Below are 12,472 nucleotides of genomic sequence, written 5' to 3'. Positions count from 1 at the left end.
AATCACCGGCAGTGACATGGAAGCAAATTCGCGCAAAACTGCTTCGGGCAAGTCGTTTTTGTGCACCAATCGAATTTCGTTTTATCTCTTGGTGCGACGCGACGAACCAAAAATGGAGCCAGAGAACCTTACATCATATTTGACAATGCAGGGCAGACAATTTCAGCCCTTTTAGATACGGGTGCCACAGTACCTCTTTTTGGAGACTTTGTAAAACAATTGTGTAAAGACCGTAGTATATCTATGTATTCCTAACAAAAAAAGTTGCGCATTGCATCAAACGAAGCAATAACCGTTAGCGAGGGAGCTCGCTTGCAACTCACCTATGATGGACGGAAATGTCGGCAATACCTTACTTACCTGCCAGGTCTTGCTTGTGGTATCATTCTTAGGGGGGATTTTATAACCAGAGAGGGCATCATGCTAAACCTCTCAATGGGAGAATAGCGGAATGACCGGAACTCAATTCCTTTAAGTTTTCCAGTGAGACCTCAGACAAGGACAAAGCGTCTCCCACGAGGCGAAGCACGCCTTTCTGAACAAAATGTAGACGTTTCGCTGATCACCGACGCAGGACAAAATATATGTGTAGTCTTGAGTTTATTCTCTGGGACAGATATTCAGCGCGAATGCCTTGCAAAAGTGTTGAAGCCGTTTCCCCCCATGGTCACTGAGCTTCCCGGGAAGACTAATATACTAGTACATGAAATCGATACCAGAGATGCCCGACCAATACGATTCAGCGCGCGCCCCTTGAGTGTTCGTAAACGAGAGCTCATTGACCGCGCGTTAGAAAAAATGATCGAGACCAAAATGGTACGCCCCGCAAAAAGTCCGCGGGCCTTTCCTATTGTCTTGGTGACCAATAAATATGAAACAGCGCGTCCACGCGTGGACTACCGCCCTCTTAACGCCGTAACGAGAAGGGAGGCCTACCCTTTTCCATCAATCTCGTCCGTAATGTGTGCACTGGGATCGACAAGCATTTTCACCACTCTTGACTGTAGCAGAGTTTTTTTTTTCAGATTCCTGTCGCCAAGGTTGACACTCCTAAGACGGCCTTAATCTGCCAGTGGGGCCTATTGTAATTCAATCAACTTCGTGGCGGACTCTCTACTTCTGCCGCAAGCTTTCAGAGGCTCATGGACACCGTCTTGGAAGATACTAAATTTAACTGTGCAATGGCTTACGTGGACGACATAGCGGTGCTTTTAAAGACCTCGGGAGACCACATTAACCATTTTCAGGTTGTTCTGCAGGGCATGATTAATGCCGGACTGACGATTAACCCACGGAATGTGCAGCTAGCTTCAAGTAGGGTAGCGCTCCTTGGATTCGTGGTGGAGAATGGATTCCACCCCCCACAGGAGGAGAAGTTGAAAGCAATGATGAAATTTCCCGCTCCTCAGTACAAAAAGAGTCTACAGCGAAATCTTTCTCATGGTGCGATTCTAACGCCAATTTATATCCAACTGTGCCGATTCGGCCCGACCTCTTCATGACATGCTGCATCGGAATGTCCCGTTATACTGGACTGCAGTTCAAGAGGAAGCGCTTAGAACGCTGGCAGTGGCCATTGCCGATACAGAGTCCCTCATCTGACTTCCCGATCTCAATGCCCCATTTGTGCTACAAACAAACGCCAGCAAGTACGGACTAAGAGTAGAGCTTCTGTAGGAACATAATGGGGCCTTACGAACCGTTGCATTATCGAGCCACACAATCTCGGGAGCTGAGCGTAACTATATCGTCGCCGAAGAGGAGTGCCTAGCAATATTATTTGCCTTAAAGAAGTTCGATATGCACCTTGACGGCTCCACATTTACAATTCAGACAGACCACCAAGCGTTGACCTGGCTAAAAATATTAAAAACCCAGCAGGACGTCTAGGTCGATGGGCTCGCACCTTACAGGGATACAATTTCTCCCTTGAGTACCGGCCTGGCAAATCCAACATTGCGGCGGACGCCTTCTCTCGTGCCCCCTTCCATCCCATGGAAAAGAAGAAGCGACGGAATTGGTCGCTTTTACTAACGAGGAAATTTCCTGGGGTGTAGTCGTGACCCGGGAACAGCTGCTCAGAGCTCAGCGAGGAGACGATCTGTGCCAGCATATATCTACGCGGTTAAATCAACCTAGTTCCGGGGAACAGTACATGACTGCTGAATCCACAGACACCTACGTTCAGAGTAACGATGGCCTTTTACTTCGATACATACCTCAAGCAGATGAGGGTGACCCTACCACGTCGCCATTCCGCGTAGTCCTGCCCAAAATATTAAGACGTGCTTTTATAAGTTACTTTCATGACAGTGTCCTGGCAGGTCACAAAGATGGGATAAAGAAACTGACCAAAAGCTCTGCCGCGTTGCAACCTGGCCTCGAATGAACTGCGATGTCTTGCGTTATGCCCGCAGCTGTCCTCAATGCCAGACAGCAAAACACCAAAAAGGCAAGCCCCTTGGTTTCATGCTGTTGGTTAGAGTCTTCGTCCTTGGGAAAGTTTTGCGTGTGATATCATGGGCCTATTTACACGCAGCTCACAAGGCAACAGGTACCAACTTGTGGTCAGCGACCACTTCTTCAAGTGGGTCGACCTTCATCCCCTGCGTCGACTTAGATCCAAGAAGATATGAAAAAAAACTTCGAGGAACTTTTTTCCGGTTCGGGTATCCTGGTGTCCTTTTAACAGAACAGGCCGCCGACTGCACCAGCACTGTACTCGAAAATTGTCATTAAATTTTCGGTATCCAACACAATTGTACTTCCCCTTATCACCCCCAGGCCAATATCACTGAAAGGAGGAATCGCAACCTCCGGGCAATGCTAAGTTTGTACACTAACAAACACTGCGACTGGGACTACGATATCCCAGAGATGGCCTTTGCGACCCATACCACAGAAACATGAACAACGAGATTCACACCGGCACAATTAAATTTTGGTCGGGAACTAAGGGTGCCCATGGAAAACAATATAGAGCTTGCCCCAGATGGTCACCCGCGCCAATCACAGTCAAGGTTTGCGCAAAGAGTCTGCGATAATATCCGGAATACAGTGACAATGGCCGGAAGAATATCGAACTAGCCCCAAGAACGAACCCAGTATAATAATGGCCGGAGAAACGTCGAAATTTCCGTCCGAGATCTGGTTCTGCGACGCACTCACCCACTCAGTAACGCCAGCGAAAGATGTTCAGCTTCACTCGCCAAAAGATGGGACGGGCCATTTGTGGTCGAGACGTGAATTGCACGCCTCGCATATCGAATACGGCGCCCCTTAACCGGCACACTCGTCGGACGTGTTAACATCATTGACTTGAAACCTTGTATTGAACGTGGCGAAGAGTGCTTAAAGTTATAACCGCGGCGAAGAGGATCTTCATTTTGTCTTCAACGTCAACGTCTTCATTTTGTCTATTTGTGCCTCTTCTTGACCTCAACTATTTGCAGCCATGCCGCCTGACTGACTGTGGTCGCGGCTACGCCACCCGCCCTGGTGGCCGTCCCCTTACCACCGGTGGCGCTCCCCCGCCCGCCGCAGTCGCGGCCATCGACCGCCTCCTTAGCACCCACCACGGCGCCCCCGAACCCACGAGGCTGCGACGTGCTGCATCATGGAGCATCACAGCCCCGAGGGGTTCGCTTCCAACCTGCCTGGGACGAACAGCCACAAGTTTCACAAGGACTGCGCCGGCCTACATCCCAGCCCATTCCAGGGACGCACCCTGAATGTGTTTCGTTTTACGTTCTTTGGCGGAGGGTACACACAGACAACCTTTCGTGCCGGAGTCAGGCTGAAGACTGACGTCTCGTTTATTAAATATAAAACGAAATAAAAGAAAGGCGCCTCTGGTAAGGGGCGCTCAGGTTACGCGCGAAGCGGACGAACGGATGTTTATATCTGGGGCTGCGCGCGAACTGTTGTTCTCGGTCGCTTTGGACTTTGGTTGGAGCTCGCTAGCTTCGGCGCGTCGGCGACTCCATAACATCCCTCTTTCTAAGGGAGCTTCTAAGAAGTGCCGAAACAGTCTGGCTCTTTTACACATCGGCCGTACCGAGAATGTTTGTGGGAGGTGTCGGCACACGTTTCCTCGGGCCTCGTGGTTGTTTCGGGGAACTCTTCGATGCATTGTTTATCTTGTTGATCGGGGAAAGGAATTAAATGCGTGCAATTTCTTTGGATCTCTTGACCCTCGGACGTTATCTAGTAAGATCGTGGTGTATAAGCCTTGTTCTGAACCACTCCGGTTCGCTTGAGGTCAATGACCCAAACTCGCTGTCCAGAGCCGAGTGGATCTAGTTGACGCACTCCGTGTCGCCGGTCGAAGTATTGATTTTGTCGGTTCCTGTTTTCTTGCTCAAAGCGACGCAGTTCTTTTTGGTCGAGTAACTTTGGTTCTAGGAGCTGAGTGGCGATCGGTACGGTTGTAGGCATCCTTCTCCTCATGAGAAGTTCTGTCGCACTGTATCCGTTGGGCAGAGGCGTTGAACGGTAGATCATGAGTGTATTGCACAGATCTTCCGTTTTGCTGAGTGATCTCTTTATGATCTTCACCGCAGCCTCCGTTATCCCATTGCTCTGCGCGTAGCGAGGGCTTGATATGTTGTGTTTAAATCCGTAGGTCTGTGAGAACTTTGTGAATGCTGAACCTGTGGTTCCCGCAAATTGAGGACCATTATCACACACCACTACTTCTGGGATGCCGTGCCTCGGAAATATCGATTTGCAGTGCGTTATTACGCACGCTGCTGTGAGGCTTTCCAGTCGGGTGATTTCGGGGTAGCGAGAGTAGTAGTCCTCGACGACCAGCCACCATTTTCCGTGAATGAAGAAGAGGTCCATCGCCACTCTCCCACGGTCGACTATTAAACTCTGACGGGATGAGGGGGAGCTTTAGATTCTGGCCAGTTTTAATGCACTTTTCGCAGTTCTCGACAAGGCGCTCGATATGATCGTTTATCTTCGGCCACCACACCGATACATTTGCCCGTGCTCTGCATTTTCCTATGCCCATATGACCTTCATGAAGTTGTTGCAGAATATGTGTACGGCAGGATTCTGGTACCACTATTCTAGAACCATTAATGAGAAGGCTGTTTTGCACGGCAATGTGATGACGGCACTCGTAGTACTCTTTGAGGTCTGTTCTGAGATCTCGATGATTTGGCCAACCTTTATGGCTGTAGCTGGCGAGTCTTTGGCAAACATGCATGGTCCTTGTTTTGTTCTGCCGTTATCCATTGGAGACTCGTTTGCGTTGCTGGTAGGGACGTCTCTATGTGTCAAATGAAGCAATCGATTTCTTCTTGCATCTCTCTGTCTTGCCGCCGCGGGGTTAGGTCGTCCAATGACTTTGATTCGAACAGAAAAATGAGTGGTTTGTGGTCGGTTTCCAATACAAAATGCCTTCCCACGATGTAATCTCGAAATTTTTCGCAGGCCCACGTAAGTGCCAAACCTTCTTTTTCGATTTTGGCATACCTCTTCTCTGTTTCGGTGAGTGTTCTGGACGCATATTCGATGACGCGATATGATTCATCCTCCTGCTCTTGACGCAGCACTGCTCCCAGGCCGTAGGATGACGCATCTGCCGATACAATCGATCGTTCGTTGGCGTCGTAAATTCCGAGAACGGGGCAGGTTGAGAGGATTTTCTTCCATTGGTGAAGGCTTTCTGCTGAGGATGATCCCACACGAAGTCCACTTTGGAACTGAGCAGTGACGATAATGGATGCAGTAGGTCAGACAGGTGTGGCACGAATCGTCCTAGGTATGTCGCCATACCCATGATGCGCTTGACTTCTTGCTTTGAAGTCGGTATGGGAATCTGTTTCACTGCGTTGACGATTGTCTCGTCTGGACGGACACCATCGCTGTCTACTTGATGACCTAGGAACTTGATACTTCTCACTCGAAAGACGCATTTTTCCTCGTTGAGCGTAAGTCTTGCTGATGAGAGTCGCCAGAGGACCTCTCGCAGACGTTGCTCGTGCTGCTCGGACGATGACACCCATATCAAGATATCGTCCATGTGGCAAAGTACTCCTTCCATTCCTTGGAGAAGTTGTGTGATACGTCTCTGGAAGTGTTCCGGTGCCGACGTGATTCCGAATGGTAGGCGATTAAAACAAAATCTTCCAAACGGAGTGATGAATGTCGTCAGGAGTCGTGACTTCTCCTCTAAAGGGATCTGCCAGAACCCAGAATTCCCGTCCAGCTTTGAGAAGATCTTGGCTCCCGCTAGCCTTCCCAGCGTGTGCTCCACTGATGGGATGGGGTGATATTCGCGTTGAATGTGCTTGTTCAGTTGTATGAGATCAACACAAATGCGAATTTTGCCAGACGGTTTGGGGACGATGACCATCGGCACGCACCATTCAGTGGTTTCTTCTACTGGAGAAATGACACCTTGCGACTGCATGTTTTCTAGCTCTTTCTGCGTTTCTCGATACAGCGAAAGCGGTACTCTTCCCGGTGATGCGATAGCAAACGGCGTCGCGTTAGGTTTCAGCTTGAGAACGTGAGCACCTTCGAGAGATTCCAGTTCTTGAAACAGGTGAGAGAACTTTTTCTTCGGTTCGCAAGCTTTGTTCGCAGTCATGCAGATTTGAGGGCAAAGCCGAAGTTTTTCGATAGCTGGCTTACCCAAGAGAGGTCTGCGAAGTCCTTTCACGATGTAAACTTCTTCGAGTGCTTGTTGCCCACGGCAGTTGAGCTTCATCCAAGCTGATCCTATGACTTTAAGGGGTCGTTCGTCTGGACCATGAAGTCGGCGTTGGGGCTCGGAGAGCTTGTGGCACTTTGCGAAGACCTTTTGAAAGATGGCAGCTGGTAACACCGTTTCATCTGCTCCAGTGTCTATTCGGAAAACAACAGGAGTTTTGTCGACAAATATCTCGATGTCCCATTTTGCTGTTTTAGGAGAAGTTGCAGCTCCTACGAATCCTTGTTCGTGTACGAGAGAGTTCACGGTAGTTGAAGATTTGCAGATTGTTGCAAAATGTCCCTTTTTCTTACACCTGTTGCAGCCTGCGTTCTTCGCCGGACACACGCTCCTCGGGTGAGCTTCTCGACCACATCAACGGCACGGTTTGCCTTTTGGTTTGAATGTCGCGGTCTTCTTAGAAGGAGTTCGAACATTTGAACGTTCAATTCCTCTCTGAGCAGGTTCTGCTGCTGTCCTATTTTTGGCTGCTATACGGTCAAGGTTGGCATCCTTTTCTTTTGTCGGTCGGAGTTCCACTTGTTGCTTCTCAATCACTTCCGATTGTCGCGCAGTAGCGATGGCCTTCTGCAGGTCCAGATCAGGATCCAGTTGAAGTTTTTCCGAAGTCCTGCTTTCCCGAAGACCAAAAATCAGCCTGTCGCAGGTCAGTTCTTCCTTCAGTGGCCCATAGTTGCACGTAGTGGCTAATCCATGGAGAGCAGTGACGTACTCCTCGACGGTTTCCGTCTCTAGTTGCGATCTTGTGTTGAACATGACTCTCTCATACACCACGTTTCGACGGGGAATGAAGTAACGTTCGAAGTTCTACATCACCTTCTCGAAATCTTGAGCCTCGGTGTCGGACAGCTTGAAGGTCTGTAAGACGTCTTCCGCTTGCACTCCCATGATGTAAATGAGAGCGTCGACTTAGTGTGATGATGGTTGAGATGCCAGTCCTGATACTGTGAAAGCGCTTGAATCTCTTCCACGCCGGCCATTCGTTAAGCGTTGTAAAACTGAAGGCTTCGGGTGTCGAGATGCGAAAAGTTGCCGTTACCGTTTGTTCGGTAGCACCGTTGTCGGCAGAACTTGAGGGCTTGTCCATTGTTCCTTCGTTTGTAGTCGATCCTGCGCTTTACTAATTATTAGTAGACACGCGGAGCGGTCCCACTTCTGACACCATGTTTCGTTTTACGTTCTTTGGCGAAGGGCACACACAGACAACCTTTCGTGCCGGAGTCAGGTTGAAAACTGACGTCTCGTTTATTAAATATAAAACGAAATAAAAGAAAGGCGCCTCTGGTACGGGACTCTCAGGTTACGCGCGAAGCGCACGAACGGATGTTTAGATCTCGGGCTGCGCGCGAACGGTTGTTCTCGGTCGCTTTGGACTTTGGAGCTCGCTAGCGTCGGCGCGTCGGCGACTCCGTAACAGATTGAGCGGTGCGCAGAAGACACACCATCGACCTACACCGACGAAGAGCGTGCCGAATTATGCGCATCCGTGCCAACACCGTAGCCATGAGTGGACTGCGCATCCGAGTCCACGTTAACACCGGGACCACAGTGAACGTCTCCCGTTCCAGCGGAGGCGTCGAAAGTCAGCACTTTTCAGTTGAAGCTTGTGGGAGCCGAGGGTAAAAGACGAGGCGGAGGGCACGTGACAGGCGGCCTGCCGAGAAGTGCGAGCTGAGCGAGGCTGGTAGCTGGACAAGGAACGTCGAAGCCAAGCTGCCTGGCCTAGGCCTGGCCTGGCCCATAACGAACCCCGGAGCGGTCCACCAGCGAGGTCTGGAGCAAGACCGGTGGAAACGGCGAGCCCGGGCCATATGACCTGGGCTATGACGATCCCGGGGTGGTTCCGCAGCGAGACTCGGGCATTGATAGCCCGGGACAGCCAGCCTACGCAGCGCTGGCGTGGGAAAGGCGATCCGCAGGCCTGGACACGGACCCCGACTGTGAGCTCTGATCGACGGGCGACAACAAGGGTCGGCGGGCCGGGACTACCGGCTCTCGACGACGGGCAACCGAGAGGTACAGTAAACCCATTCACTGTCTTCTCATTGCAGTGTGTAACTCCCTGGGTGACGGGCGGAGCGCATACCGATCGAGCGGGATTATTAGTAGAGAGCGACCTCCGTAAAGAACCCCACATTAAAATGGCGCATCCAACGTGGGGCCCGTTCGGTATGCCTCTGCTTCTAGTCGTCCCCAGAGAGTCCCATGGATTCGTTGAGCGGGTTGTTCACTAACGCTAACGATGCCCGTTGAGACAAAGTATGTTGGAATTATGGTGACTTGTCTCAAAGCAGAGCTCAGCAGGTGTCTCCTCGAATCGAGTACTTAAAGGTCTCGAAGGACGAGGTTGCGGACGCGCGTTCTCGGGTACCCCAGAATAGTGGTTGGCAGAAGGTGACCCAGCCGGGGGGAACACGAGGAGCGCGGTTAAGATGTAAGGAAGTTGTCTTCGGAGGCAGAGGAGAGCCACGGCATGTTCGCTGGAAGGCAGGATAGCGACTGGCAGGAGGGAACACAGCCAGGACTTATTCCATATTTAGGATTTAGGCTTGGAGTGATGCGGTAGGCAAGCAAGCGCTTGTCGAGGCCCGGGGTGCAGATGGGGTTTTGTCAGTGGGTGTTGGAAAGATTGCGGGAATTGCAGTCGACACCGGGAACACTGGCGGTCGAGATTGTCAGCGGGTGTTGGATCAACTGTTGCAAATTGCAGTTGACACCGGGAACGCTGGCAGGCGAGTTAAGGAGCAGTATGATTTGTAACCGCTGGGCCAAGACGGCTAGTTGTTTCGCGTCACTCCAACAACCGACGAAGGGCAGAGGGACGACTCTCCCTTGAGGGGGGTCGTTCCGAGAAAGCTACGAAATGTTTTATGGGATACCTTTTCGGCTTCACTCTGGCCGGTCGTGGCAGTGACAGCAAGACTTTTGATAAGTTATGTCGCGTCACGACCTGGCCGGGGATGAGGCGGTAGACATTTAGGTGGCTTGTAGTTGTCCAGCTTGCCTTGAGGCGTGAACGATTCAAGCGGGCTTGCTCGCTGAGCTGCCGCCCCCTCCGAGGACCGAGCAGTCCCTATAGCTCGTATGCACGCGGACGGAATGGGACGCTGACGCTTACATCGAGTAGCACATGGTATATGTAGCCGTTGCGGAATCGCGGGTATTGTATTTGGTCATCCCGCCACAGGCTTTGGATCCCTTCGCTTGCGCAAAATATGGACTAGGTTTACGCCATCGTTACCTGTTCTGAAGGAAACTCACGCTTTGAGCAACGCAGCTAGTGGTTTTGCCGCATCGCTTGCTCCGAGGTGAGAAGGGCACCCGAGGTATAAAGACGCGAGCGTCGTGTCTTACTTCTAGGCTTACTCGGCGGATACAAGTGAGGAGGCTTGCCCGGTTCACATCGCTGACTTCAAAGGATACTACCGTTGTCGCGATGGGGAACACGTATAACATGAGGTTGCGATAGGACACAAGAAATCCCGTGTTCTTGGCAACCCAGGAGCGAGATCTGGGATGCAGACTTGCTGAGTTAGCCGCATGGTGGACGAACCCGTCGGCAAGCAATTTGGCGGTGGAGGCTATGGTCACTGCCACAATCTGCGGCAGAGTATTTGTTCGTTGTGTGTTGTTTTAACACTTTGTTCTGCGCAGAGTAGCTTCCTGGAGAGATGGCCATAGACGGCGTAACCCAGGAAGCCCACCGGGAGGGAAGACGGGTCCATTCGTTTTCCCAAGTGCTCAGGGTGGCTGACAGTTGTTCGGCCTGACGAACGGTTCAGGCGGGCAGTTCTAAGCCCGCTGTGACCTCTAAGCGGAACGGGGCAAGTCCGTCTGCATCGGCCGGACCAGCTTAGAGCAAGCCCCCTGCTGCATCGCGGTGAGTGAGACAGCGAGCGACAGACAGGTCGGCATTGTCTGCCGGCTTCGCTAGCCACCACCACCTACGCCGCTTTCGGACGCTGCAACTTGGCCACTCCGGCAACAGCAACAGCGACCGCCCATGAAGTCCAACGGCTCTTTGAGGCCCATGAAGTCCCCCGAAGTCCGGGCCTTGAGGGGGGGAGAGTGTGGAAGCCGAGGGTGAAAGACGAGGCGGAGGGCACGTGACAGGCGGCCGGCCGAGAAGTGCGAGCTGAGCGAGGCTTGTAGCTGGACAAGGAACGTCGAAGCCAAGCTGCCTGGCCTAGGCCTGGCCTAGCCCATAACGAACCCCGGAGCGGTCCACCAGCGAGGTCTGGAGCAAGACCGGTGGAAACGGCGAGCCCGGGCCATATGACCTGGGCTATGACGATCCCAGGGTGGTTCCGCAGCGAGACTCGGGCATTGATAGCCCGGGACAGCCAGCCTACGCAGCGCTGGCGTGGGAAAGGCGATCCGCAGGCCTGGACACGGACCCCGACTGTGAGCTCTGATCGACGGGCGACAACAAGGGTCGGCGGGCCGGGACTACCGGCTCTCGACGACGGGCAACCGAGAGGTACAGTAAACCCATTCACTGTCTTCTCGTTGCAGTGTGTAACTCCCTGGGTGACGGGCGGAGCGCATACCGATCGGGCGGGATTATTAGTAGAGAGAGACCCCCATAAAGAACCCCCATAAGCTCAGAGCGCCGAAAGCCAGGATCTGCTTCCACCGTCGTTCCCGCCAGCCGTCACGCCTCCCGATCCGCCGAAGTGGAACGTCGCGCCAAAAGACGACACCGTAGCACCGAACGTCGCGAGTCAGACGATCACGAACCCGGGGCCGAGTCATTACAGCCGCGAAGGTCAAAGCTACAACAAAGCCGACTCGGCTCGACACTACATCAGAGTCATGAAAGGAAACTACTCGCTTCTCAAGCGCGTGGTTGTGCCGTTCGTGTACGGCGCCTGGTTATCGTCGAACTCCGGTGGTCATCACAACTCAGGCAGCAACATGGTCGACCAGGCAATGCTAGACCAGCTGAATGCGGGCTTCAGAAAGTTCCAGGATTCTAAGGACTACAAGTCGCTGCTGAAGAATTACATCACCAAACATCGCTTCGAAAAACTCAAGACTCGCAAGACGGCCATGGGAGCCACCTTGTACGACATCACACAGTTCGGCGTGGAGAACCTCGACAGAGGCGTCGGCCTTTGCGCTTCGGATGCCACATTGTACATGGTGTTCGCCGACCTGTTTAACCAGGTGATTGAGGACAACCACGGCGCCTTCAAGGCGACCGACAAGCACCCGCCCATGGACTTCAGAGACCTCAGCACCCTGGTCAACGTGGACCCCGACGACCAGGTCGTCATCACCATCCGCGTGCGCTGCGGATGCTCGTTGCAGGTCTTCCCTTTCAACCCGTGCGTGATGGAGACCCAGTGCTGCGAGATGGAGGAGAAAGTGAGCTCGACTCTGCGCGCGCTGGAGGGCGAGCTGAAGGGCACCTACTACCCGCTGACCGGCATGAACAAGAAGACTTAGCAGCAGTTCACCGACCACCACTTCCTCTTTAAGTATGGCAACCGCTTCCTGCAGGCGGTCATCGCTGCCACCAAAACCCAGCGCTCACTTCCCCCCAAGGGGGGGATGTGTGGGGAATGGGAAGAAAGACGAGAATAAAGAGGACCGACAACCGGGGTGACGAGCGGGCGCGCGGGGAAGTATATATATATATATATATATATATATAAACGAATATGTGCAGATGAATGAACCGTACTTAATCCAATGAATTAAAGAATCGAAGTTTTCAGGAACCCGCCGAAAGCCAAAAAA

General features: G+C 52.4%; 1 protein-coding gene across 1 annotated transcript; it reads left to right on the top strand.

Moving 5' to 3' along the window:
• The first annotated feature begins 11,644 nt into the window (after positions 1-11,644).
• On the top strand, positions 11,645-12,178 carry LOC115320281 (arginine kinase-like). The gene has a single exon (XM_040220464.1). The coding sequence runs from the start codon at positions 11,645-11,647 to the stop codon at positions 12,176-12,178; it is 534 nt and encodes a 177-aa protein (XP_040076398.1).
• The last annotated feature ends 294 nt before the right edge of the window (positions 12,179-12,472 follow it).

The sequence above is a fragment of the Ixodes scapularis genome, unplaced genomic scaffold, assembly GCF_016920785.2.
Source record: "Ixodes scapularis isolate PalLabHiFi unplaced genomic scaffold, ASM1692078v2 PGA_scaffold12__126_contigs__length_90152505, whole genome shotgun sequence".
NCBI lineage: Eukaryota > Metazoa > Arthropoda > Arachnida > Ixodida > Ixodidae > Ixodes > Ixodes scapularis.
Note: the sequence above shows the minus strand (reverse complement) of the source record. Positions and strands in the feature narration are given on the sequence as shown.